The sequence below is a fragment of the Budorcas taxicolor genome, chromosome 10, assembly GCF_023091745.1.
Source record: "Budorcas taxicolor isolate Tak-1 chromosome 10, Takin1.1, whole genome shotgun sequence".
Taxonomy (NCBI): Eukaryota; Metazoa; Chordata; class Mammalia; order Artiodactyla; family Bovidae; genus Budorcas; species Budorcas taxicolor.
Genome location: NC_068919.1, coordinates 88,187,481 through 88,213,600, shown reverse-complemented (window position 1 = coordinate 88,213,600; position 26,120 = coordinate 88,187,481). Strand labels below are relative to the sequence as shown.

Sequence of the window (26,120 nt, the reverse complement as noted above, 5' to 3'; positions counted from 1 at the left end):
ATGGGATCTGCTTCTATTTCCCTCTTTGTAAATGTGGGACAATTTTCCTCTTACTAAGAAATACGTATTCATCTATAGAGATTTTTCATGTTATCCCAAGTTTCAAGTCATTAGGTTTATAATTATGAATTCAATAAATGTGCATTAATGCAAACCATATGTCTAGCACTGTGCTAGACAGTAAAGAGACAATGACGAAGAGGACATTTTCTTAAACTGTGAGGAATCCAGAGATGGGTTTGAGAGATGCACACGTAAGCAAATGAAGCAACACAGATGTTATGAGACTTCTGAAAGATGTGCATTCAGGGTGCTCTGGAACTTCAGAGATGAAGAAACCCAGACATGCCTTGGGAAGGGAAGGCTTCACATGAGTGGTGACCCTTGAGCTGTCATGAAGGATTAGAAGCAGTGGGTGATGGCGAAACAGAGAGGAAGGGTACGTAGTGCATAAGGTAGAGGACAGATGCAGAAACAGAAGTACAAGAGAGCTAGGGGAATTCAGGGACGCATAATCTGTTTGCTGAGACTACAGCACTAGGGTCTAACGGAAAGAGACAAAAGGCAGGGAACACCAACTAACACTGTACTTCTTAAGATAGCGCTGTCATTGTATCTTCATTGTCTAGAACATGATAGATGTATTGTTGGCATTAATGTACATTTATTGAATTAATTATAAACCTAATGATATGAAACTAAGCATGGAGGACGGCCCAGCAAATAGCAGTCATGGCATTCCAACACTACCTTTGCTTAGTCATCCCATTGTCTGTGATAATTCCTAATTCATCCTCTCAGTTCAGTTCGGTTCAGTCACTCAGTTGTGTCCGACTCTTTGTGACCCCATAAATCGCGGCACGCCAGGCCTCCCTGTCTATCACCAACTCCCAGAGTTCACTCAGACTCACGTCCATCGAGTAAGTGATGCCATCCAGCCATCTCATCCTCTGTTGTGCCCTTCTCCTCCTGCCCCCAATCCCTCCCAGCATCATAGTCTTTTCTAATGAGTCAACTCTTCGCACGAGGTGGCCAAAGTACTGGAGTTTCATCCTTAGCATCATTCCTTCCAAAGAAATCCCAGGGCTGATCTGCTTCAGAATGGACTGGTTGGATCTCCTTACAGTTCAAGAGAGTCTCAAGAGTCTTCTCCAACACCACAGTTCAAAAGCATCAATTCTTCAGCATTCAGCTTTCTTCACAGTCCAACTCTCACATACATACATGACCACTGGAAAAACCATAGCTTTGAATAGATGGACCTTTGTTGGCAAAGTAATGTCTCTGCTTTTGAATATGCTATCTAGGTTGGTCATAACTTTCCTTCCAAGGAGTAAGCGTCTTTTAATTTCATGGCTGCAGTCACCATCTGCAGTGATTTTGGAGCCCCAAAAAATAAAGTCTGACACTGTTTCCACTGTTTCCCCATCTATTTCCCGTGAAGTGATGGGACTAGATGCCATGATCTTAGTTTTCTGAATGTTGAGCTTTAAGCCAACTTTTTCACTCTCCTCTTTCACTTTCATCAAGAAGCTTTTTAGCTCCTCTTCACTTTCTGCCATAAGGGTGGTGTCATCTGCATATCTGAGGTTACTGATACTTCTCCCGGCAATCTTGATTCCAGCTTATGCTTCATCCAGTCCAGCATTTCTCATGATGTAATCTGCATATAAATTAAATAAGCAGGGTGACAATATACAGCCTTGACGTACTCCTTTTCCTATTTGGAACCAGTCTATTGTTCCATGTCCAGTTCTAACTGTTGCTTCCTGACCCGCATATAGGTTTCTCAAGAGGCAGGTCAGGTGCTCTGGCATTCCCATCTCTCTCAGAATCCTCCACAGTTTATCGTGATCCACACAGTCAAAGGCTTTGGCATAGTCAATCAAGCAGAAATAGATGTTTTTCTGGAACTCTCTTGCTTTTTTGATGATCCAGTGGATGTTGGCTATTTGATCTCTGGTTCCTCTGCCTTTTCTAAAACCAGATTGAACATCTGGAAGTTCACGGTTCATGTATTGCTGAAGTCTGGCTTGGAGAATTTTGAGCATTACTTTATTAGCGTGTGAGATGAGTGCAATTGTGCAGTAGTTTGAGCATTCTTTGGCATTGCCTTTCTTTGGGATTGGGATGAAAACTGACCTTTTCCAGTCCTGTGGCCACTGCTGAGTTTTCCACATTTGCTGGCATATTGAGTGCAGCACTTTCACAGCATCATCTTTCAGGATTTGAAATAGCTCCACTAGAATTCCATCACCTCCAGTAGCTTTGTTAGTAGTGATGCTTTCTAAGGCCCAGTTGACTTCACATTCCAGGATGTATGGCTCTAGGTGAGTGATCACACCATCGTGATTATCTGGGTCGTGAAGATCTTTTTTGTACAGTTCATCCTCTAGGCATCCCTAAATGCCAAATACATTTCAGTCATAGGATTCAGCAATATGCCTATAAAGCTGAGCTGAGGAAGGCTAACTCTGGAAAGGTCAAGGCTACAGAAAGGCAAGCTAAAGAAATAGGAGTTGCTAGTCACTAGATCCAGGATCTTTCATGGGAACTATTCGCTCTTGTCCTGGAGTGTTAGACTGAATTCATTCGAGCATCTGGGCAGGAGAAGCAGTAAGTGCTGTGGTGAGGCGCACAGCTTTAGGGTCAGGTATACTGAAGGGGGGGCTTCCCTGGTGGCTCAGACGGTAAAGAATCTGCCTGCAGTTTGGGAGACCTGGGTTCTATCCCTGGGTTGGGAAGATCCCCTGGAGAAAGGAATGGCAGCCCACTCCAGTATTCTTCCCTGAAGAATTCCATGGACAGAGGAGCCTGGTGGGCTAATGTCCACGAGCTCGCAAAGAGTCAGACATGACTGAGCGACTATGCATAGCATATACTGAATGTGAGACTGGGCAAAGCATTTTATATGGTTAAGTCTCATTTCCAAAATGAGGATAATAACACCTTATAAGACTATGGTGAACATTAAACAAGCTCATGGAAACAAACTGCTCATCTTGGTGCCTGGCATGCAGAAAACACTCAGTCTAGGCTATAATTCTTACTGTAACTAGTAACCATCTGTGAAGTCAATCACATTATATAACAATAGCAAATGATTTTTAACTTTGTATTTCAAATTCTCTTGTATACAGACTTAGTAGCATTCATTATTTGCTATAAAAAAAGAGGAATAAGATTCAGTGAAGACCTGTAGAGGGGAAATAATGGAGTTTGTCTTAACTTAGTGGTTAATTTTCATGCCTTTGACATGTCAGTCATGAGATTCTCATTCTTCCAGGTATGTAGGTGTGTGGAAAAATCAGTCATAAATATCTGGGCATTTACCTAGTCGCTAGGGTAACATAACAACTAGCTTTTCTAACAATTAGCAAGTTTTTTTTTTTAATTGGATCCTTTATCAAAAAGGGAGCTTGCTTATAAATCAACATCAGTGAATCAGGTAAACATTCCCACTACTGACAGGTATACAGGGTGACTTTAATTTCAACTGGGCTTCCCTGGTGGCTCAACTGGTAAAGAATCTGCCTGCAATGTGGGAGACCTGGGTTCAATCCCTGGGTTGGGAAGATCCCCTGGAGAAGGGAAAGGCTTACCCATTCCAGTATTGTGGCCTGGAGAATTCTATGGACTGTGTAGTCCATGGGGTCACAAAGAGTCAGGAAGAGTCCCTGGAGAAGGAAATGGCAACCCACTCCAGTACTCGTCTGGAAAATTCCATGGACAGAGGAGCCTGGTGAGCTACAGTCCATGGGATCGCAGCGAGTTGGACAGGACTGAGCAACTTCGCTGGTTCACTGGTTAATTGCCACCATCAATTTCTTCTCATGAGGAGACGGCAAGCCTTCTCTAGCCATCCCCTAGTCCAATGGCCTCACCATATTGTCTTTATCCATCTTCCACTGTGTTCTCTTTTTCTTATTAAGACTGAAAAGATACAGACGTTTTCTACGGCAATAAAACACACTCCTCTCACCCTACGCCATTGCAAAGGCTTGTGTGTCCTTCCTCTGGGTCTTTGCCTGTCTTGTATACCTTTGTCATCATCATTTACTGCTTGGCTCCCATTCTGCGTTGCCTCTTCTGTGCTCACCACCCTACTCCTGAGGGCATCCTGCTTTTGGTCAGCGGGATAGCTCCTTCTCCTCGGGTTCTGAGATGGGAAGGAAGGAAAAGACCTTTCTGATATAGACTGTCAGGAAAACCATTCAAAGGAAACAGTGTTTCCTCTCTCAATCTTGAGCATTTTGCATTTTCTTTTTATTTTCTCAAGAATAGAGGCATAGCCCCCTATGCTTACTGCTTTGGATTTCATCCCGCCCACACCTGTGGGTGACACTTCATTTCTGTCATCTCCTCGACTTCAGAACTAAATTTCAGTCTATTCATAAGGCTGTTCACCCCACAAGCAGGAGTTTAGGCCATAATATCCTTCCTAATTTGGTACCTTTTCAGTGGCCCCCCTTTCTTAAGCTAATTCTGAAGAAAATAATGTTTGTGTAATCTTTCAGTTCAGTTGCTCAGTCGTGTCTGACTCTGCGACCCCGTGGACTGCAGCCTGCCAGGCTGCCCTGTCCATTACCAACTCCTGGAGCTTGCTCAAACTCATGTCCATCGAGTTGGCAATGCAATCCAACCATCTCATCCTCTGTCATCCCCTTCTCCTGGGTCATAATTAAAAGACTACAGTTTGGGTGACGAACAGTGTTCATTTGATAAAGAATCAGAAAATTAATTTTTTTTGAAGATTCATGCCTGCCACTAATCACCCTGAGGCTTTGGGCAAAGCATGCACTTGCCAGAAGCCTTGGCTTCCCCATTTGTGATATGTTAATATTTTAACTGGGCTTCCCAGGTGGTGCAGTGGTTAAAATAAAAAAAAAACCTGCCTGCCAAAGGAGGAGATGTGGGTTTAATCCCTGCGTCGGGAAGATCTCCTAGGGTAGGGAATGGCAACAAACTCCAGTATTCTTGCCTGGGAAATCCCAAGGACAGAAGGAGTCTGGTGCGTTACAGTCCATTGGGTTGCAAAAGAGTCAGACACGGCTGAGTGATTCACACACACACACACACACACACACACACACACACACACACCCAACAGGCCTCTTTGGAGGACCCTGAACTCATAACCATTAGAAGGCTTTGCTTCAGTGGATATGGTCTCTATTAACTTTTGTCTCTCTTTTAGGACATATGCCTTTTAACATTCTTCCATTGCATCATCATTCAGGAAGACATAGATTATTATAACTAAGTACTATATACATATATATATATAGTGATATATATATATAGTGATATATATATATATACACACATTGTGGGGAAAAAAACATTATTTTGAACAGAATACTGCAATGAACCACTGCTAAATGAAATCTATGAGAAGTTCATCTGAATTTTAAAGATACATATGTCTGAGTTTCAATGGATCTATGAGAATCAGAAAATGGGAGGAAAGTGGGGACTTGCCTAGACTATGAGGATCCTGACTCTATGTCCCTTGGAAATCCATCGTATAAATCCCTAAAACTGACATCAACACTTGGAACCCAGCTAACTCACAGTAAATGTTCATTAAAAAAAGAATGAAGAGTGACAACATGTGATACTTACTGATACACATTTATCTTCATGAAATTCTGACTCCAACCACAACCTAGCCAAACAGACCTTCATTGTCTCCGCAATTCCTTGCTTTACAGAGAAATATTTATTCTTTCAGATTATTAGGGAAAAAAGAACACATTCACTCTTCAGTTAACTTTCTTCCCTTTAGAATGATGACGAAACAAAAAGTTGTAGTGTGTTTTGGGACCTGTATCTCTGTATCAATTCCTAAGAGTATTTGTATAAATAATAAATTAAGGGAAAGGAGTGGGTACAATTCAGTGACACAGTATTGTTTGAAAATACACTATATCCAAGGTAGTTTTAAGTCATGCAAATCCTACAGTGACCAGATATCAGCATAAAAATTTTAGGTTGTGCTGACATAAGGTATCAATACAGGTATGTATGTGTCTCTGGGCCTCCCCGGTGGTGCTAGTGTTAAAGAGCCCACCTGCCAAAGCAGAAGATGTAAAAGACTCGGGTTCAATCCCTGGATCAGGAAGATCCCCTGCAGGAGGGCATGGCAACCCACTCCAGTATTCTTGCCTGCAGAATCCCATGGACAGAGTAGCCTGGCAGGCTATGGTCCATAGGAACGCAGAGTCAGACATGACTGAAGAGATTTAGAACAGCACATGTATGCATCTCCAAGCTATGTACACTAACTACATACAGTTTAATGGCTTGACCTGTGATTGGGAAACAGTTCTAGGAGTTTGCATATGGCTGCTCTTGCCTGACAGTTCACAACAGATCATTCCTAAAGTGGCGTCTTGTTTGCTTATGTTTAGAATGTTACGATAGAGATTTTACCCCTTTATTTATTTTAATTTTTAAAATATTTATTTATTTATTTGGCTATCCTGGGCCTTAGTTGCAGCATGCAGGATCTTTAGTTGTGGCATGCAGACCCTTAGTTGCAGCACGTGGGATCTAGTTCTCAGACCAGGGATTAAATTCAGGCCCTCCCTCATTGGGAGCAAGGAGCAACTGGGCCACCAGGAAAGTCCCTTACCCCTTTATTTATCAGCCTTTCCTAGAATTCAGTAACTATCTACTTGGCTTATACCTATATACTTTGTGAGTTCATGTGTTTTTAACTCCTTTGCTTTTTCCATCTCCTTTGCTATTTCCTCTGCTCCTTTCTTTGATGAGACAAAACACACTCTCTTGGGAAAACACTTACCTATAATTTAATGCCTCAATTTCACTTCTGTCTGCTCTTTAATTGGGTGCTTGATCCCAATCCCTTTATCTTTTTAAAAGCCAGATGAATTACAAAGGTTGAAATACTTTCTTAAGTGGACTTTTCCATAACAGGAACTCACTGTAGGTAAGAGAAACAAACCAAAAGGTGAGAGGGTTTGCATACTAGAGTGCAGGGATGAGCCTGAAATCACAGAAAAGGAGCCTGAGCTAGAGCAGAAGCTTCTTCTCTGTGTCTCCCTTCACCTGTTCTCAAAGGAAGCTGGGATGTCTGGCACTGTAATTCTAACTGCTAAATGATCAGTAAGTTTCTACTTCTCAAGGCATCATGCTTGGATCTGATAAGGCATGTACCATCAGCCATTGTATGGTATATGTGTAATTTCAATTACCCAAAGGTCCATATGTAAATCTCTTAACAAAACAAAAAAAGGACGTATGCCATGCTCCAACAAACTGGTTGAAACCAAAATACAAGATCTCCGAAGAAGAAGATGACTCTCTCCTCCTTTTTGGGAACTGGCCCTGCTTTCTCTTAATAGTCTGGATGAACCTGATGACTTTTAAAGCCATGATACAGGAAAATGTGCCAAGGAAGCCCAGCCGACAGTAATGTCCTTAGCCAGAAGTCTGGATCCTTGCTGCAAAAACTTTTACTTCTCTGACTCTATTTTAGTTTAGTTCCTGTTTAGATTGTACAAATTGATATTAGAAGATATTAAAGTCACAAATATGATATCATTGAATCATATCTGTGCACTTAAAAAGATAACATTTTCATTGTAGAACACTATTAAGCTTTTATTAAAATAGCATCATAAACCCCAAAACAAACACAGCGGAACTCATGAAGCCAAAATACTTTCATTAGTTCTGGAATAACATCAAGTATTTTTTTATCATCATGCACTGTGGGGGTGAGGAACCCAGTATGATGGTCTCCTCAACAATATTAGCAATGTTACTGATGCAGAATCCAATTCAACTCTGATGAACTTGAGTTTATTATTTCCCTGAGTAATAGACTAAAGGAAGTAGGATATTCATTTGACTGGCATCTATTAAGCTGCCAAGAATGGTTTCAAGAATATATTCAGGGATTCCCTGGTAGCTCAGTGGTAGAAAGCCCACCGGTCCAGGCAGGAGACATTAGTTCCATCCCTGGACTGGGAAGATCCCACATGCTGTGGAACAACTAAGCCCGTGCACCTCAACTATTGAGCCTGAGCTCTAGAGCCTCGGAACTGCAACTATTGAGCCCACATGCCGCAACTACTGAAGCCCGCGTGCCCTAAAGCCTGTGCTCCACACAGGAGAAGCCACCGCAACGAGGAGCCAAGGCACCGAAGCCAAGAGCAGCCCCTGGCCTCCGCAACTAGAGGAAAGCCCGCCCAGCAGCAAGCAACCGGCGTCAGTTCAGTTCGCTCAGTCGTGTCCGACTCTTTGCGACCCCATGAATCGCAGAACGCCAGGCCTCCCTGTCCATCACCATCTCCCGGAGTTCACTCAGACTCACGGCCATCGAGTCGGTGATGCCATCCGGCCATCTCATCCTCTGTTATCCCCTTCTCCTCCTGCCCCCAATCCCTCCCAGCATCAGGGTCTTTTCCAATGAGTCAACTCTTCGCATGAGGTGGCCAAAGTATTTGGAGTTTCAGCTTTAGCATCATTCCTTCCAATGAACACCCAGGACTGATCTCCTTTAGGATGGACTGCTTGGATCTCCTTGCAGTCCAAGGGACTCTCAAGAGTCTTCACAAACACCACAGTTCAAAAGCATCAATTCTTCGGCGCTCAGCTTTCTTCACAGTCCAACTCTCACATCCATACATGACCACTGAAAAACCACAGCCTTGACTAGACGGACCTTTGTTGGCAAAGTAATGTCTCTACTTTTCAATATGCTATCTAGGTTGGTCATAAATTTCCTTCCAGGGAGTAAGCATCTTTTAATTTTATGGCTACAATCACCATCTGCAGTGATTTTGGAGCCCAAAAAAATAACATCTGACACTGTTTCCCCATCTATTTCCCATGAAGTGATGGGACCAGATGCCATGATCTTCGTTTTCTGAATGTTGAGCTTTAAGCCAACTTTTTCACTCTCCTCTTTCACTTTCATAAAACTGGCATAAACACTAATAAATAAAAATTATTTATATATATATAATTACAAATATATATTTATATAAAAGAACACATACATATCTATTCTTAAAAAAAAAAACAGTTCTCAACAGATCATCTTCTCTTTTGCACAGCAGAAACTAACTCAACATTGTAAAGCAATTATACACCCATAATAAAACTTAAAAGCATAAAAAATAAAGTAGAAGATGGCTTGGATAAAATAGAATATCTTCAACAGAAAAGGTCACCTTTTATTACAGGAGTATACACTGATAGGATTAGTCATCCTCATCAACACCATACATTTAGCTTCTGTTCTTACTCAAAGATGTAGGTACAGTAACCATGCCCATTTTACAACTAAGGGAACTGAGGGTTAAAGTAAATTGTCCACAGGCACATAGTTCATTAGCAGTATAGAATGAAAAGGTTGAGCCCAGGCTATTTAGCTCCAGAGTCCATCTTGCTCTTTGTAATGGTACTTAAATGTCTCTCTTTGCTGGGATTCCAACATAGACAAACGGAAATATAAGAAGAAAATAACATAAAACAACTGTAACACACTACCACTTTTTCTACAGCATCCCTGTTTACTATGAAAAAAAAAAAAAAGACTAGCATATTATCAAATGCAGCTACAGCAGATTTCCATTAAAATACTTCTGGTATAAATGGTCACCAACACTTTGCATGCCATTTGTCCTTGCATGTATCCGAAGAAGTGAAAGAATGGAAGGTAAAGATCTGTGAGTGGCAATGGGTCATTGCTTGAATACTTGACAGCAACATTGTGAAAAAGCTGGTTGGGGAAAATGACCAAAAAGTTTGATAATGTAAAGTATTTGGCAAGGGTGATCTAAATCTGGACAGCCACATGGGAATGCAATTTGGCAATATCTGTCAATATTTTTGTTATGTACTTACCTGTTGACCTAGTAACTTTACCTTTTGGGATTTAACTAATAGATGTTGCCGTACATGCACTCAAAGACCAGTGAACAAGAGCATATATTTTCTCACTTTTAGTAGTGTTGAAAAGCCGAGAAAAGTCTGAACATTTAACAGTAAGGTATTGATTTTATCAAATATAATACCTCCATTAAATGTGGCATTATGTGACTATTGAAAAGAATAAAGAAGATCTTTACATTCCTAGAGGGGATAGTCCCTAAGACATTTTGTGGGGGAAAAAAAAGGCAAGATTCAGAAAAATGTGTTACCATTGTGCTAAGCAGGAGGAAGACAAAGAGGAGGGAAGAATGTGGTAATAACTATGGTAATTACTATGGAGAACATGATAATAACATTTTGCACTCATATACATTGCCTCTGAAAGAATGTTAAAGCACTGATAATTTAGCTTGTGCCTGAAAACTCAGGGACTAAAATTAGGGATACACAGGAGAATTTTTGCAGCATTGCCTTTTGTTCCCTCTACAATTTTTAAACTATTTTAAAATAAATGCAGTCTGAATATTTATTAAGCGTTTGCTATTAAATATTTAGGAAGCAGCCTATGAGCATACTCAAATCTGCCTACTATTGATACTGTTAATAAACTTACATATGAGGTGTTTTATATGTCACAAGAAACATAAAACCTTCCAAAGAGAAACAAAAGTATGTGTTATCTTTTAAAACTCCGGTTTTGATGAATGCTGAAGTACAGCATAACCATTTATTATAGAATAGGAAGTCTCTGGTGTGATGTCAATAGTTTGGTACATAATAACACATTATTGTATATAAGATTCTGCTTTGTGATTTTTCCATCTCCACTAAAACTCTACCGGGAAAAGCGGTATGGTCAGGCTCACAGCAAAGGTGATCCAAACCTTGGAATGGATACCAAAAAGACTCTACACTTTCCCTCTGAGAAAACTTTTAAGAGTGAAGAGGTTAGCCTTCCTGGTGGACATGAGGTAAGTATTTCTGAGTTGAAGGGATGAGCTAAGCAAGTCAGCTCTGGGATTTCTAGATAAACCAGGCCTAAAGATGATGCCATTCATTCTAGTACCTAGGCAGGGAAGACAGACAAAAAGAGAAGAAAACCAGAAGTCAAGTGTAATAAACTGGAGTTCACCAAGCCATGCCTAAAGGAAGCAAAACCACCCACACCTTGTTGACTTTGCCAAAACACTGGCATCGAGTCTGCTTGGAAACTCAAGGCCGAGAAGCAAAGTCGGAAAACAAAGAACACGTGCTAGGCGAGCAGGTGCAAGAGAAAGAATATTTAGCATTGATAAATACTAGTAGTTTTCAGAGATTTGATTTGGAGATACCCTATCCTTGTGATGTGATTTTCTTTTAGATCTTCTATTATTGTGCGTCTCTATGATTCAAAGACAACAAACTCAGTCTGTGGAAAGTGGACAAGATTATAAAAGACACAAATGATTACATGTGGTGCTTCAGTGATTTCAGGTCAGTATATTTTTGCATGACATTGTTTCTTTTCTCCTCCATGTGGAAGGGAAAATTAACCTTGTCACAGATAAATCAATAAGTCTTCAGGTTGAAAGCAACTTAGGAGGAGGTCTACATATACCTAAATAATCAGGCATATGCATGGAATTCACAATTTTCATGTGATATAAGCCCCCCTTTTCAGAAAGAATGAGAAGATGATCACAGAAGAATTAGCCTTTGAGAGAGAAACATTGGGGAAAAAAAATAGGAGGGGGAAATTGGTATTCATTAATTTGTGTTCACTATATACTTTCATGCTGGACTTCCCAAGTGGCGCTAGTGGTAAAGAACGTGCCTGCCAAGAGATGTGGATTCAGTCCCTGGGTTGGGAAGGTCCCCTGGTGGAGGGCATGGCACCCACTCCAGTATCCTTGCCTGGAGAATCCCATGGACAGAGGAGCCTGGCGGGCTACAGCCCATGGGGTGGCAAAGAGTCAGACATGACTGAAGCAACTTAGCACAACACACATATTCATTCATGCTACACTCATATTTAATCCATATGAAATCACTGCATTCATTCAGACAACACAGGACTTACAAGGGATGGGATGAAGGAGGCGTTAGGAATGTGGAGTCCCAATCAGATGAGGTTAAAGGCTACAAACCATTTTCCAGACTTTCATCCAAGCAAACACCCATGAAAACAACAAGAAGCTCATACCTGTTTGCAGAACCACGTGCCTCCTAGGTACAGCCAGCCTTATGGAACTGGAACCATAGGGGATGGTGACTTCCTCCAGAAATTCCCAGAAAGCAGCCCTGTTTTCTTTAGCCATGCTCCAGGGCACCCTGGAGTTCAATCCACCGTGATGACTGCCAACTCTGTTGATCTTTGGCAATTTTAAAGTCAATTCTAGACTGGAAATTTCCTTACTACTTAAATATCCCTGTCAGATGAATCTACCAAACCCAGCAATGTCCCCAGTTCAACCAAAGACTTTGATTGGGATGCTCTCTAACAAACGTTTAGTAACAGCAGCCGGAGAGGAATTTATGGTGTGGTATTCTCGCAGGACTGGGAATGCAGGGCTAGTAAGATCTGGAAGGAGTAATGCTATCATAGGTATTATGGGGAAAGACAAAGTACTGGAAAAAGAAGGTAAGAAAGGGAGAAAGGCAGAGAACCTGATTGATTCTGCCACTTGGAAACCCTCGTCAGGGAGCTGGGTCAGTTACTGACAGAAGCGCCAGGCAGCAAAGCCAAAAGGAAAAGGCTTTGTCTGGAGACCACTATCTTCTATCATGTTCAGTGGCTTTCTCTTCACATTGGAAGACGGTCCTTCTTTTTCATGTTCTCTCTCTATTAAAAAGATAGTCGCACAAACCCTTGGAGATAGCCATTTCCCAGAACAAACAATATTTTGAGGGAGATTAAAAAAAAAATTAAAACTGCTAATGTCATTCAGTATTTTACCAGATTTCTTTATAGGACAGGAATTCTAAAAAGAAATATCAGAAGAGCTTATGAACCTATATTTAAACTTAGTTAAAGTTTAATTTACTGTGTCACTTCAAGAGAAAAAAAACATTTGTTTTGAAACTTGAGCCATTACCCCTTAAGACTGCTATTGAAATGACAGCTGGATCTCAAGGGTAAGAAGAAACCCTCTCCTTCTCACACTCAGCTGGAAATCAATCTTATTTCTTGTACTGTTACAGTGGAAAACTGTTACAGAAACAACTTGAAATTCTGTAACAGGCTGAACTATGAATTTTGATATCATGTGCATTAGAAAGAGGGGTTTAGAAGTTCTAGTCCCCTTTATCTGTTTTACCTCAGCATTTAGCTGTGTAATCTTCTCAAACTTTGCCACTCAAGTGCCAATAAAGCTGGGGATGGAATAGAGAAGATACACAATAAAATAAATAAAATATACAATAAAAATTATGTCTTTGAATTCTTATCCTTTTTCTTAAAACATAAAAGAAGACTTATATATTAAATAAGGCTCATGTTTATTTTCATTCTTCTGCATCGTTTCACTTTCCTTTCAAGTATTTATTCCAAGTCAACAATTAAAATCAACTTCAAGAAAATGTATCACATTTATGTTATAACTCTACATTATCCTGGGTACATATCTACCCATCTTAGTGCTAAAGATCTTAGATTAGTTTGAAGAACTTGTGTCTGTGTGTGTGTGTGTGTACGTGTGTGTGTGTGTGTCTGTGTGTTTCTATTCAGCCTGGGTGCGAGCAGCGAGCACTATGTCTTCTCTGTTTGATGCTTTCGTCAAAAGTAACCTCCTTAGTATGTTACAGATTTATCGTGAGAATTCAAAATCAAATTTTCAAAATCCAGTCTTGGCTCTTTACCTAAATATTGATTTAAACCAGTCTTACTATTTCTACTCTGTGATCAAAGTTGGAAACACATCTTTCCCTACAAGCATTTCCTCTCAATGCTGGTGTTAGTGGCTCTGAATAGAAAATCTTTTGTCAGGCTTAGGAAATCTGCTGCCATCTGTAGAATCATCATCATCTTCCCAGGAGAAAGAACCCAGGAACTTTCCTTGTGATGACTCTCCATGGCTAAAGAGATGGAATATATGGAATTAAACGTAAGATAAAGTTTGACTAGAACACAAACAGCAGGCCCTGACACCCTGATCAACTAGCTCCCTCGGTTCTCTGCTCTGCACATAAGTCTCTGCAGCCCGAAGATGCCAGCTTCAACTTTGGATGAGGTTTTCTACCTTCATGCTCAGCCTTCATTTTAGTTCCCTCTGGAAACTAATGCAAAATGAAAAGACAAAACTTTTCATAGATACACTGTTTTTTTTAAGAAGTCCAAACACAAATGACTACATGCTGTATGATTCAATTTATATAAAATGCCCAGGAAAGACAGAATTATAGAGCCAAAAGCAGATCAGCAGCTGTGTAGGACTATGGGCATGCACAAGGATTAACTGCAAAAGGACATAAGACAAATCTGGGGAGTGCTGGAAGTGTTCTAAAGATATGACTATGGTAATACTTGGACAACCCTAGAAATCCAATTTAAAAAATCGCTGAATTGCAGGCTTACAATGGATGAATTTTGTGATACAGAAATTATATCTCAATAAAGCTACTTAAAGAGAAAATGCCAGTCGTTGGAGAAAATGGATGTTTCAATTAGACTTGTAATGATCTAAATATCATGAGAAATTTCTGGCTAATTAGAAATGTTTAAACACAGGAAAATAGGACACTGCTTAAATTAACTGAAAGTGATGCCAAGACAAGCAGAAAGCACTCTAAGAAGTTGTTGTTTATATCAATTTTTTATTTTTACATTTCTTTTTGTTGTTCATTTGAATGGAACATTTATTTGCCTCTAAGAAATGGATTTGGGCTTTATTAGTTGGTCATCTTAATAGTGTATCTCCCAAGAAAGAAGGTTAAGCCAGCTAACACCTTTAAAAATTTTTAAAGGATGAAAAAAACAAGTAAATGAAATGTAAATGACTATTTCCTTTTTTTGAGTTTGTTCCTACAGAAACAAACTAGCAAGGAAAGAAGCAAAAAATGAGGAGATAATACTGAGAATTATATGTACTAGATGCTTCCTCGAGTTGGTGATGTCGGGTCGGCATCACCGACTCCATGGACATGAGTTTGAGCAAGCTCCAGGAGTTAGTGATAGACAGGGAAGCTTGGTGTGCTATCGTCCACGGGGTCACAAAGAGTTGGACACGACTGAGTGACTGAACTGAGATGCTTCATCAATCCAATTTTGTCTTCCTGCTTCACACAGAGACTGTATTTCTCAACTTTCTTTAAGATGGAGCTACATCTCACAAAATATGAACAGAAGGGATGTATGGCATTTTTAGGCAAAGCAATAAAACACACTGCGTAACCATCCAAGCTCTCTCTCTCTCTTCCCTATGCGTACAACTGGAAGTAAAGAACGAACTCCAAGGTTACTGAACCCAAGTTAGGAAAGAATCTTAGATGCCTAAATTATTTCTTTGAAGAGAGCTGACCAGGAGACCTGCTCAACTCGCATTAGACTTTGACCAAACAAGAATGAAATCTTTTCTGTTGAGACACTGAAATGTTGCGACTGCCTGTTGTAGCTAATCGCCCTAACCAATTACCCAAGTTGCTTAATTATTACTTAATTGCCTTACCTATATAACATGCTGTAGGACACAAAAGTATATTTCTTACTTTCTTTCTTTTATAAACTGGTCCTATCTTTCCTTCACATCCATCTTTCCTCTTTCTCCTTCTATTCGCCTACTTCATGACTCAAGTTAATGTGCATTTCTCAGACAAAGGAAGAAATGTGTGAGTAGTATTCAGCCTGTCCCTCATAAGATCCTTCTTCAAGAGGTGGAATGTTTAAATAGGATAAGGTAAAAATAATAATCTGCCATTCTTTATTCAGAAGAACTAGAATGCATCTCAAGTCTTTGGTTAAAAGGAACGCATCTCAAGTCTTTGGTTAATATGTTGCATTATTACCAAGAGCAATGCTGTGCCCACCCTCCTATAAAAAACAAACCAAAACAGAAAGTTCAACCCGATAGCAATAAATGCCAGGAAAGAAATGTCAGAGTTGGCAGCCACCTTGTGGGTCATGAGCCCTGCTTTTATTTTCTGAAGTTTTCGGTAGTGGAGAAGTGCATTATGGTTTCTCTAACACTTTTTGTCCAGCCCTGAGAGTTATTTTCCCAAAACAACAAATTACCATTTCAATTCATTTTCAAGCTATTTCATTAGCCAGGTGCCCTTTCCTCCTTTTCTGCATATAGAACCAATGCAAGGAAAGAAGAAAGGACCTGCCTTGATCCAGAAACCACATCTCGGGCCACACTCAGCCCAAACCATCACCCCAGCCCTTCAGCTTGTCAACCCCAGTACCCCCCAACTCCATCGTCAAAAAAATAAAATAATTCAAATGAAAAACAGCTCATAAAACAGTAAATAAAATAAAGTCAGTTTTCTTTTTTAAAGAACAAAATGAAACTTGAGGGAAAACTTACTGGAGTTACAGTTTATCCTGATACAGTCTAGATGGGGAAAAATAAATGAAAGATGAAATTGCATCCTTCAAGGTAACAGCTGCAGACATCCAAAACAATCAGTCCACCCTTCCGGGGACAGACACACGCAAGAAATGTGGCCATTTTATATATATATATATATATACAGTAGGCACAAGTTTAAGGGTGGGTGTATATGTACAGTATATTGTTTTGTAAAGTTGGATACATATATATATACACACACACACATATATATACACATATGTATAGAGATATATACTGGTATACATATATATCCACAATAGACACCAAGTATGCTTTTTTTTTCCTTCAAAAATCCTGTTGATCATTATTAAAGTATTTCAAACACAGACTTTGAAATATTATTTTTGTTAAACTTGGAAAATACTGCAAAAATTTCCCCACCAAATGCAGGTTATATTTTGTTTCCCTCTATAACTGGTTTTTCTTGAAATTGCTCTTTAAAAGTAGCAAAAATACAAGTTTTGTTTTAATATTCCAAAGATAATATCACCAGTCTGACATAGTGTATCATTTTTTCAAATTTTGTTCCTCAGGGCAGTATTTAACCCTTTCCCTTTTTCTAAAACCAATCTCCCTCCACCCTCTTTAATTCAGGCCCCAAATGCAGTAGAAATTCACATAGGCAGACTTGCCTTTGTCTTCAGATGTAAGAAAAAGGTTAACACCACCTGGTCATTTCCTGTCATAAAATGGCCACTTGCAAACAGCTAACCGCACAAACACCCATCCCAGATTTTAGAGAGGTGGGGCCGGGTGCTGGGTACAAGGAGTTGTATGACGTTAGCCCAATTGACTGGGGTCTCTGCTGCGGTTTCAAAGGCCCCCAGACCAACCCCTCATGGAGCCCATCTCCGTCTTCCTGCCTGAATACTCAGACTGAATCAAGCGCCCACAGCATTCGAGGAGAAGGCGAGTTGGGTGCATGGGGAGGTGGTCCTGGGCACCTTTGACACCCGACCTATCCCATCCTGTGACCCTGCATCTTGAAGAAAGAAAATCCCTTTAAAAAAAAGGGGGGGGAGGTGGGAAATAGAGGGAATGACAAGATGGCTATTTTTTTCCAGTTCTGGTCACCAGAAAAGGTATTTGGGGTCAGAGATCAGAGCATCTATCCTTTTATTACTATCTGTCTGCAGCCATGGACACACGGCACAGAAGGTCAAGCCCAGAGTTAACGGGCAGGTGATGGGGCAGAATGGTCAGAGACGTGTCTCAGGTGCACTGTTAGTAGGCTGCCCATCTGAACCTAAGTTTGTTTGTTTGTTTTTAACAGTGATCAAAATTCCCATAAGAATGTGTTTAAAGCCAGATATTGAAAGGTAAAAGGAAAATGATCAAAGAGAGAAAATTACAGGGAAAAAAAATACAGCTAAAAACTGTGCTCTTCTTCTAGCTAAAGTTAACCCAGTAGTCTTGGAGGGCTTATGGAAAGATAATGCCACCTTTTAAATGTCCCAAAGTAAATCACTTTAAGCAAGTCAGTGTGAAAGAAACGAGTGGTGAGTGACCGGGCAGAATAAAACTACGTGAATCCAGATAGCAACAATTTATAACACCCAAGCATTCTGAGGAAGGTGGGGGCGGGAAGCTAATTTGTTCCCCAGAACATCTCTTGAGAAAAATCTGGGTTTGGTTTCATGCGGTTAGGTTTGTCATGTGTCGTCAACCGCAACAGAAAAGTGGGAGCAAACAGCCCTGGAGCATCTGGTACGATCGCCGGACAGAGGAGGCCATGCCCCTGGTGGGGATGGGGAGGGGAGGGCAGGGTGGGGAGAAGCAAGGTCTCAGCTGCTGGAGAAATGCCCTTCCCTGGTGGATGCAAGAAAGAGGGGAAGCAGGTGTGTGGGCATGCTCCAGAGAAAGAAAGGGGAAGAGGGAACCTAAAGCAACAAACCCAAGAACTTTAAATAAGAAACTTTAAACTTTAACTTTTCTGTTTGGGTTTCTGTGCGGCTGAGGACCTCGTCTCTGTCAAGGACCTGATCTAGGCAGAGGTGTGGGGTCGGGCTTGTCTTTCTGGGTTCATCCACGTGGTCCCATGAACTGAATGGTGTCTTTAAATCACCATGAGGACTTGGAGCTTCCAAGACAGCAAACAGGTGGGTATGTTCAGTTGAGAAATGGAGAATGATTTTGTTACCTTACTTGAAACATATGCTTGGGAAGAAAAATATACCCCAGTCCCTTGTTCATAGGGTCTGAGAGAGTGGTCTTGCTAGTGAGGATGTACTTTTTAATGAAAAACGAATCAGAAGAACTGTCCTGGCAAGGCAATCTCATTTAGAGCTCCATTGACAGCTTAAGTTCTCTCTCTGCCTGAACTTGGCATGTATTTGAGGGAGGTGGATGTGTGTATATGATGTTCATTCTGTTTTGGCTGTTTCTGTTTCATTTTAGTTAAAAAGGAGAAATGTTATTTTCTATATTGATGAGCTTTGGTTTCAGCAAGGAAGAGATGAACGTTCCTAGGAGTTGTGGGCCTTCAATGATGGATACGGTAGACAGTAGTACTCTCTCTGCCTGAGTAACAGAAAACCCATGATGACTGAGTAGTTTAGAAACATGGGTACTCCCACCACTGTGACCTACTTTCTCTGCTTCCAAAGAGAGAGAGAGCATCTGGAGAACCTGAATGCAATTAACCAAGCTGTGTGACACTGCCTACAAGCTCCTGCCACTGAGGAAGGGTGGCCTGCATCTTGCTGAGGATTATACAGGCCCATGAATGAGGCTGCACCAATGCTGATGGACTTGTTGGCTCCATTCAAACCAAGCACTCAGGCAAAAGATGCCTTGTGCGCATGTGTAAAAGGTGACCATCATGAAACCAGTCAGAGGTCATTAAGTCCGTCACATCACTGATCCACAGTATTGATCTTTGGAGGTAATGGATAACCCAGGATGATCAAGTAGTTCAGAAACATGGGTAGTCCCACCTCTGAGACCTACTTTCTTTGCTTCATGTCTAGCAAGCAATCATAAAAACATTTAACTGATTTACCTCACAAACTTACTGTGGGATTAAAATAAGGTTTTCTAAAATTGAAAACTACTATAATATTAAAGTTGTGATTATAGCTTTAAATACTAAGAGATCAGACTATGATTGGTCAACAGTCAACCTCACAGCTTTATAAAAACATGCTATGTTTAGCTGGACACTGTCCATGCCTGCTATTGCCACAGCTGCCATCTTCAGAAAGAAAGACCTTTGGAAAAGCCTAGTCTCCTTGACATTTAGAAGATATATTACAGCAGAAAAATACAGACATGTACATCATGAGCTTATATGTGTGAACAATTTGAAATAAATGGGAATATCATTAGCGCCTGTGCTAGAAAAGAGACATAACTTAAATGGGGGGAGGGATCCTCTACAAATAGTGATGGGAATTTTGTACATAAATGAACACGCTGCTTGGAGATGTTTACTACTATCAAAAAAGGGGACCATGAATTCATGACTGGGAGAAAGAAAGCATTTATGAAGGGGTACACTCTGGGCAGGGAGGGCAACAGAACATTCAAACAAAGCCTGAGTATGGAGTGTGTACGTACACTTCAAGGAATTTAAGTTCAGTTTCCACTTATGGTTGAAAGAAAGCTATGTAATTGAAAGTAGTCATTGTGGTGAACTGTACCCTTCAGAGGAAAAAGTCACCACTGTTTCTAGAGAAGCACAGTGCTTTCCAGGGTAGACTCTCTCTGTTTTGCCCACGATGCCTCAAACTAGAGGGAGGTACACTGGTCACGTGCAGAAGGAGCCAGGAGGCTAGAGCAGAGTCTTTGAAAAATGCACATCGCCCAGATTTTCATGAGAGTTTAAAATGGAAAAATAATGCTTCTAGGAATATATCTGGAATTTATGACTCCGTGTGTGTGTGTGTGTGTGTGTGTGTGTGTGTGTGTGTGTGTGTGTGAAAGGGAGAGAGAGAAACTGTTCATCTTTCTGAATCATCCCCTTTTATCTCCCTCCACTTCCATTTTTCCTTCTAAGATGTGAGACCTTTCACAGTTGGTCTTCAAATTTTACAAAACAACATCTAAAATGGAAGAAAAAAGTTATCTGCTTAAAGCCAATGTGCATTTCCCTAGAATCCCAAAGGGCTGAATATTCCTTATGTCTCTGGCTCTCTCTTACCTTAAAATAGATGGTTAAAAATTGACACTAAGTCCTCTTTTCTGGGAGCTAAGTAGGAGGTCATATTTGTTTTCATTTGGGTTCGGGGAGGGGTGGTTGCTCTAGGTTTTAATTTTTTCTGCTGTTTTCCAGAGAAGCTGACAGCCGGCTCCTGGTGGTTGGTTTCAGGTATGCAGTCCAGTTGGGTGGTTTCAGGTGGGGAGCATGGTGCAGGGAGGGGAAGGTGGAGGGGACAGGGGGATGCCAGCCCTGTAGGCTGCTCAGTACACTCTGTTCGCAAGGCTGTTTGCTATGCGGGCCGCAGGCTTTGGGCCTTTGAAGGGTTGAATACCATCTTTTGATTTACCATGGCTGATGGTGGGGAGGACTGGAAACTCAAGAACACTCACAAAGATCCAGCAAAAGGAAAAACAAAACAAAACCCAAAATAACCAAACACACACGTACACAAAAGAAAAACCAAGAGACACACTGACAACAGAAATCAAATGTGGTTGGAAAAGAAAAAGGGCATAGTATTGTAAAAGCTGCAAATTGGGGGAAAATAAAAGGAGACACAACTAAACAAGCCACTGCTCAAAACAGTCTTCTGTGTCCTAGAGAATTTTAGGATTGTAGTAGAGGCACTTTTCAAGTGTAACCATCGACCTGACAGCAGATAAGATAGGCATGGAGTTCCCACCTTCCCAGCAGGCCATCTAGGATTCTGGACCATCTTGTATCTGCTACACGTGTCCACCATGTCATCCTCACGCCTCTGACAAGCCATCCTACCGACATCTTTAGGAAGGAGTTGTGTATCTAAACATATTCTACATCCTCAAACCGATCACAGGCTTAGAAAGTTTGAACTCAGCTGTGTCAACACAGGGCACTGACTTTCTATTGAGTAGAATCAACAGAAATAGAGATTGCTTGTTTTTTTTCCTTGCAAAAACCAAGAGGTCCCCACTTTCCACAGTGTATTGATTAGAATTCAGTCAAGGTCAGTAGCCCAAAAGAATGTGAGGCCATAAAAAGAGGAATTTCCAAAGTATTACTATAAGTAATTACAGTAGAAGAAGAGGTCCTTTCTCAACAAAGTTACAATTTGAAATCGCCAATTTTTCAACATGAAGGAAAACTGGATATGGATTATATGAGAATAGAGTAACTGTTAACAGTCTGACTTAATCATCTTTATAAAAAGGGCTGCTGAACGAGGGTAGGAATGTCTGGAAGGAAGGAGATACATATCGGGAGACACACTGTCCTTCAATGTGTCGGACCCTAAACTCAGAGAATTTTCCCCTAGTAGGACCACAGAAACAATGCGCCTTGTCCTCCCTACTAGGAGAAGGTATAAGGAGATAGTAGTGTTGTCAAGGCCACTAGAACTTCCCATGTGATTGGTCCTTGTGGAGCTTCAAACAATGCATTTCCCATCCCACTCAGGTGGCTCTGTTCCCTCCAATCCCACCCTCCCATTTTGCTTCCATCTCCTGCCCTGGCCCCGCTCTCTAACTTTGACTGTTTTGAGTGGTGACCAAGGAGCTGGACTTAATGAGAATGGGATTGATCAAAAGATGGACCAAAGTAGCGTGTTTTACACAAAGCTAAACGATTCCAAAAAACCAAGAAAGGAAACTTAGAAAACAAAACTTCTAGTAAAGAAATACCACCACTGTCAGAAACCAGAAATTGACATCAAAAACCTCATGCAGAAACAAGGAGAAGGTATTTGTTGCTGTTGGGTTTAATCCTCGGTCTATTAAACAAGAGGTGAGCAGCTAACTTTCAAGAAACAAACAAAGAATTCAATCAAACCAATGAAAATCGTAAAAGAAAGGGAAGACAAGCCCAAACGGAGTGGCAGAGGGTACTTCATACGATACCTAAGTTAACCATGAGCTTGACACGCCCCCCATCGAGCTCCAAACGCAGGGTGTCAGCGGAGTCCCTGGAGGTGGTGGCCACCAGCAGCCCGTAAGCTCGCTGGGACATGAAGCGGAAGGACACGTCCTCTGCCTCGGTGTGCATGACCATGGGCATGAGGATCTTCATGTACATGCTGCCATCGTAGCTCAGGATGGATGCCTCTGCAAAGAAGAAATGAAGAGACGGTTAGGAGGAAGTATATCAGCGTTTGCCTTCGCTTCCAGGGTAAGCAGGGTAGAATGGAGATGCACCTACTTTGTAGACAAGTGGCTTGTGTTTGGGAGCTTCCCTGGTAGCTCAGTTGGTAAAGAATCCACCTGCATTGCAGGAGACCCAGATTCACTCCCTGGATCGGGAAGATACCCTGGAGAAGGACATGGCAACCCACTCCAGTATCCTTGCCTGGAAAATCCCATGGACAGAGGAGGCTGGCAGGCTGCAGTCCATGGGTCACAAAGAGGCGGGCACAACTGAGCAACTAACACAGGGCTTGCATTTGCTCAATGTCCATTGCCACTTTTAAGCTAGATGCAGGCCCCTTAAATGCTGAGGGTCTATTTCCTCTTTTGCAAAGGACATCTGGTAGCCTCGGTCCCTGCTCTACCATGCTCACCGACTCGCCAATGGCCTCAAATGAAATAACGGATGTGAAGTAATTCTGCAGAAGTGAAAATGTCCTCACAGATGCTAGTAATTGTAATTCTGGGCTTCCCTGGTGGCCCAGATGGTAAAGCATCTGCCCATAATGTGGGAGACCTGGGTTCGATCCCTGGGTTGGGAAGATCCCCTGGAGAAGGAAATGGCAACCCACTCCAGTATTCTTGCCTGGAGAATCCCATGGACGGAGGAGCCTGGCGGGGCTACAGTCCATGCGATTGCCAAGAGTCAGACACGACTGAGTGACTTCACTTTCTTTCTTACACTGTAGATACGACAAAGCCAAACAAGACACTAAACAAAACTTGAGTCCTGCGAGTACTTCATGAAGAACCGGAGAGAGGAGCAGTTTATAAGCACCACAGCAAATAAACACGTACTTGCCAAGTGCTGCTGGGAAGAGGAAAGAACAGCAGCATAGCCAGGCCTCAGAGCATCCCTGGTGGCCAGGCCTTGGGAGAGTCTGCTTGGCCCATTCAGAGAAGATTGATAAGAGCCAGGGCTAGAACAACAACAAAAGCTAAGGACAGCTTTGAAAACCAGCCATTTTATTTTTATTCCAGTAGTACCTTTATAAGAAAAGGAGCAGCTCACCTTTTTGCCAATCCAAAAAACACTTTGGTTATGAACCCTCCAGCTCCTCCAATATGTTAGCTCACTTAATGGCACCAGATGGGTCTATTATTCCTACTTTCAAACAGACAACCACAGCTCATGGTAGGGGGGTGGGTATTATCATCCCAAAGTCACGTAGTCTGGATTTTAATCCAGTATATCCAATAGCAAGTCCAGGGCCTGTTCTGTAGCATCACATTGTTCAAAATGTGAATCTGTGAATCATTCATTGAGCAAATAGGTTTAGAGAACACAAGACAAAAGCATCACTCACTCTCCTATGAAGCCCGGCATCACTGAGCTCCGTTCCTGGCATTGAAGCGGTCCTTGTTAAATATTTGCTGTTGCTAAATACTTGCTACTTTCCTATACACAGGGTCCCCTTGAGAGGGAACTGGTAACCCACTCCAGTATTCTTGCCTGGAAAAATCCCGTGAACAGAGGAGTTTGGCAGTCTACAGTCCTCGGGGTCGCAAAAGTCAGACTCGACGGAGCACATATGCACTATGGAGGGCACAAAAGGTGAGGCAAACACGATCTCTGTCTTGAAGGCAGATGCACACAAATAACCAAACTAGAATTTAAAAACGGCTAAATGACCCATCAAAGGTGTATCAATAAAGCCAGGTGCGTTCAGAAGACAGAGGCTATAGCACGCAGGTGAGTAGAGTACAGGAGGAGTCTGAAACTGGTCTTGGTAGATGGGTGGAGTTTTTAATGAAAAGTGATGGCATCAGATTTGATAGGTAGACAAAACAGTGTCTCCATATATTAAAAAGAAAGAAATGGGGGAATGCTCAGAAAATAGCAAACTGTAACAGAAGCATCAAGCATATTTTGAGAATAGTTATACAAAGGTGCTTTGACATTACAATGAAATCAACAGATTTGGGTAGATACTGAGAAGTAAATGAATGATTAACAAAGAGATAAACATCTTCTGTCTTCCTGTATAAAAGGAACAGGAACAGATTGGAGAGACTAGGCAAACCACATGGAAGGGTCTCAAAATAGTCTGTGTCATCATCATACCCCAAACCTTCCTTACACAACACACAAAAGGTGCATGAAAAACAGTATAAATACACCTGTCATCCCTGGGAATCAACCATCACCCAGGTAAAAACCATGACATGCTAATAGTTGTATATTACAATTTGCAAACTCTAAGGGTCACAAATAAAGGTGGGACAGTAACAGACACCATCAAAATGAAAACATATATTGAAGATCTGCTCTTAGATGAGAAGTATAATCTAAATTTAACACACACTCCAGATTTGAAAGAAACTTTTATCTCCTGAAAGAGCAGAATCAAAAGATCAATAATGATCTCTAACATTTATTGAGTACTTAAATGATTTGCTTGCACTTTCTAAGACTTTACATGCATTAAGATGGCATTTAATACTCACAAGCACATCACGAAGAAGACACTATTATTATAGTTTATAGATACCAGGTTGAACATCTAAATGGCAAAGCTAGAAGTTAAATGCAGGCAGTCTGATTCTCACAGCTGTACACTTGATGATTCTGCCACATTTAGAGAGTTATACCAGAAGCACACTCGTGTTTCTTAGCACCCAAAGTACATCAATAATGCTTCATGGCAGAGTGTAGTATTCTTATCTATTCGCACATATATGTACATGTGTGCACAGATACATACATACATGCCGTTATTCAAAGTTGTAATTTATGACTAGAATTACATAAACAGAAATTTCTGTGTTTGTTTTTAAAGAAGTTCACTGAAACTAGTATATTTTTTCATCACACACTGCAGCATGTGGAATCTTAATCCCCCACCAGAGATCAAACCCATGACCCCTGTAGTGGAACTGCAGAGTCTTAACCCCTGGACTGCCAGAGAAGTCCAATGATACAAATTTCTAAATGATATCTTGTTATATATTACTATGCACAATGCTCTGCATGTCTTTATGATTATGAACACCATTAATTACTACTATGACTTTCTATTATAAATACCTACACTCAAGCACACTCCTTTTTAAAAGATGCAAAGGCATTTGGTGAGCCATGAAATGGTTGTTTGGATGCATTCAACTTAAATAATTCCAAAATTAATGGCCAAATTTATCCCTCTAGATATATACAGTAAGATATGAGCATCTTTATGTCAATATTGGTAGTGTCAGAGAATAAATATAAGGTGAGTGTGTAGTTAAGCATCTAATGGTACAAAATGAAGTATGGATCTCAGTGTATATCTTTGTGTGTATCTTGGTGGGTGTGTTCTATTATTAACAGAATTTTTCAGGGGAAGGTGATGAAGCATAAAATTTAATATAGAAATTAGCTGAAAA

The 26,120-nt window shown here is 41.0% G+C and overlaps 1 protein-coding gene across 1 annotated transcript in view; it reads right to left on the bottom strand.

Moving 5' to 3' along the window:
• NRXN3 (neurexin 3) overlaps positions 1-26,120 on the bottom strand; it is a 1,753,959-nt gene that overhangs the window by 1,117,341 nt on the left and 610,498 nt on the right. The window contains exons 9-10 of the mRNA XM_052647275.1: positions 22,473-22,676; positions 16,410-16,436 (exon numbers count right to left, since the gene is read on the bottom strand). Coding sequence (XP_052503235.1) covers positions 16,410-16,436; positions 22,473-22,676 — 231 coding nt within the window. The remainder of the gene's footprint in view (positions 1-16,409; positions 16,437-22,472; positions 22,677-26,120) is intronic.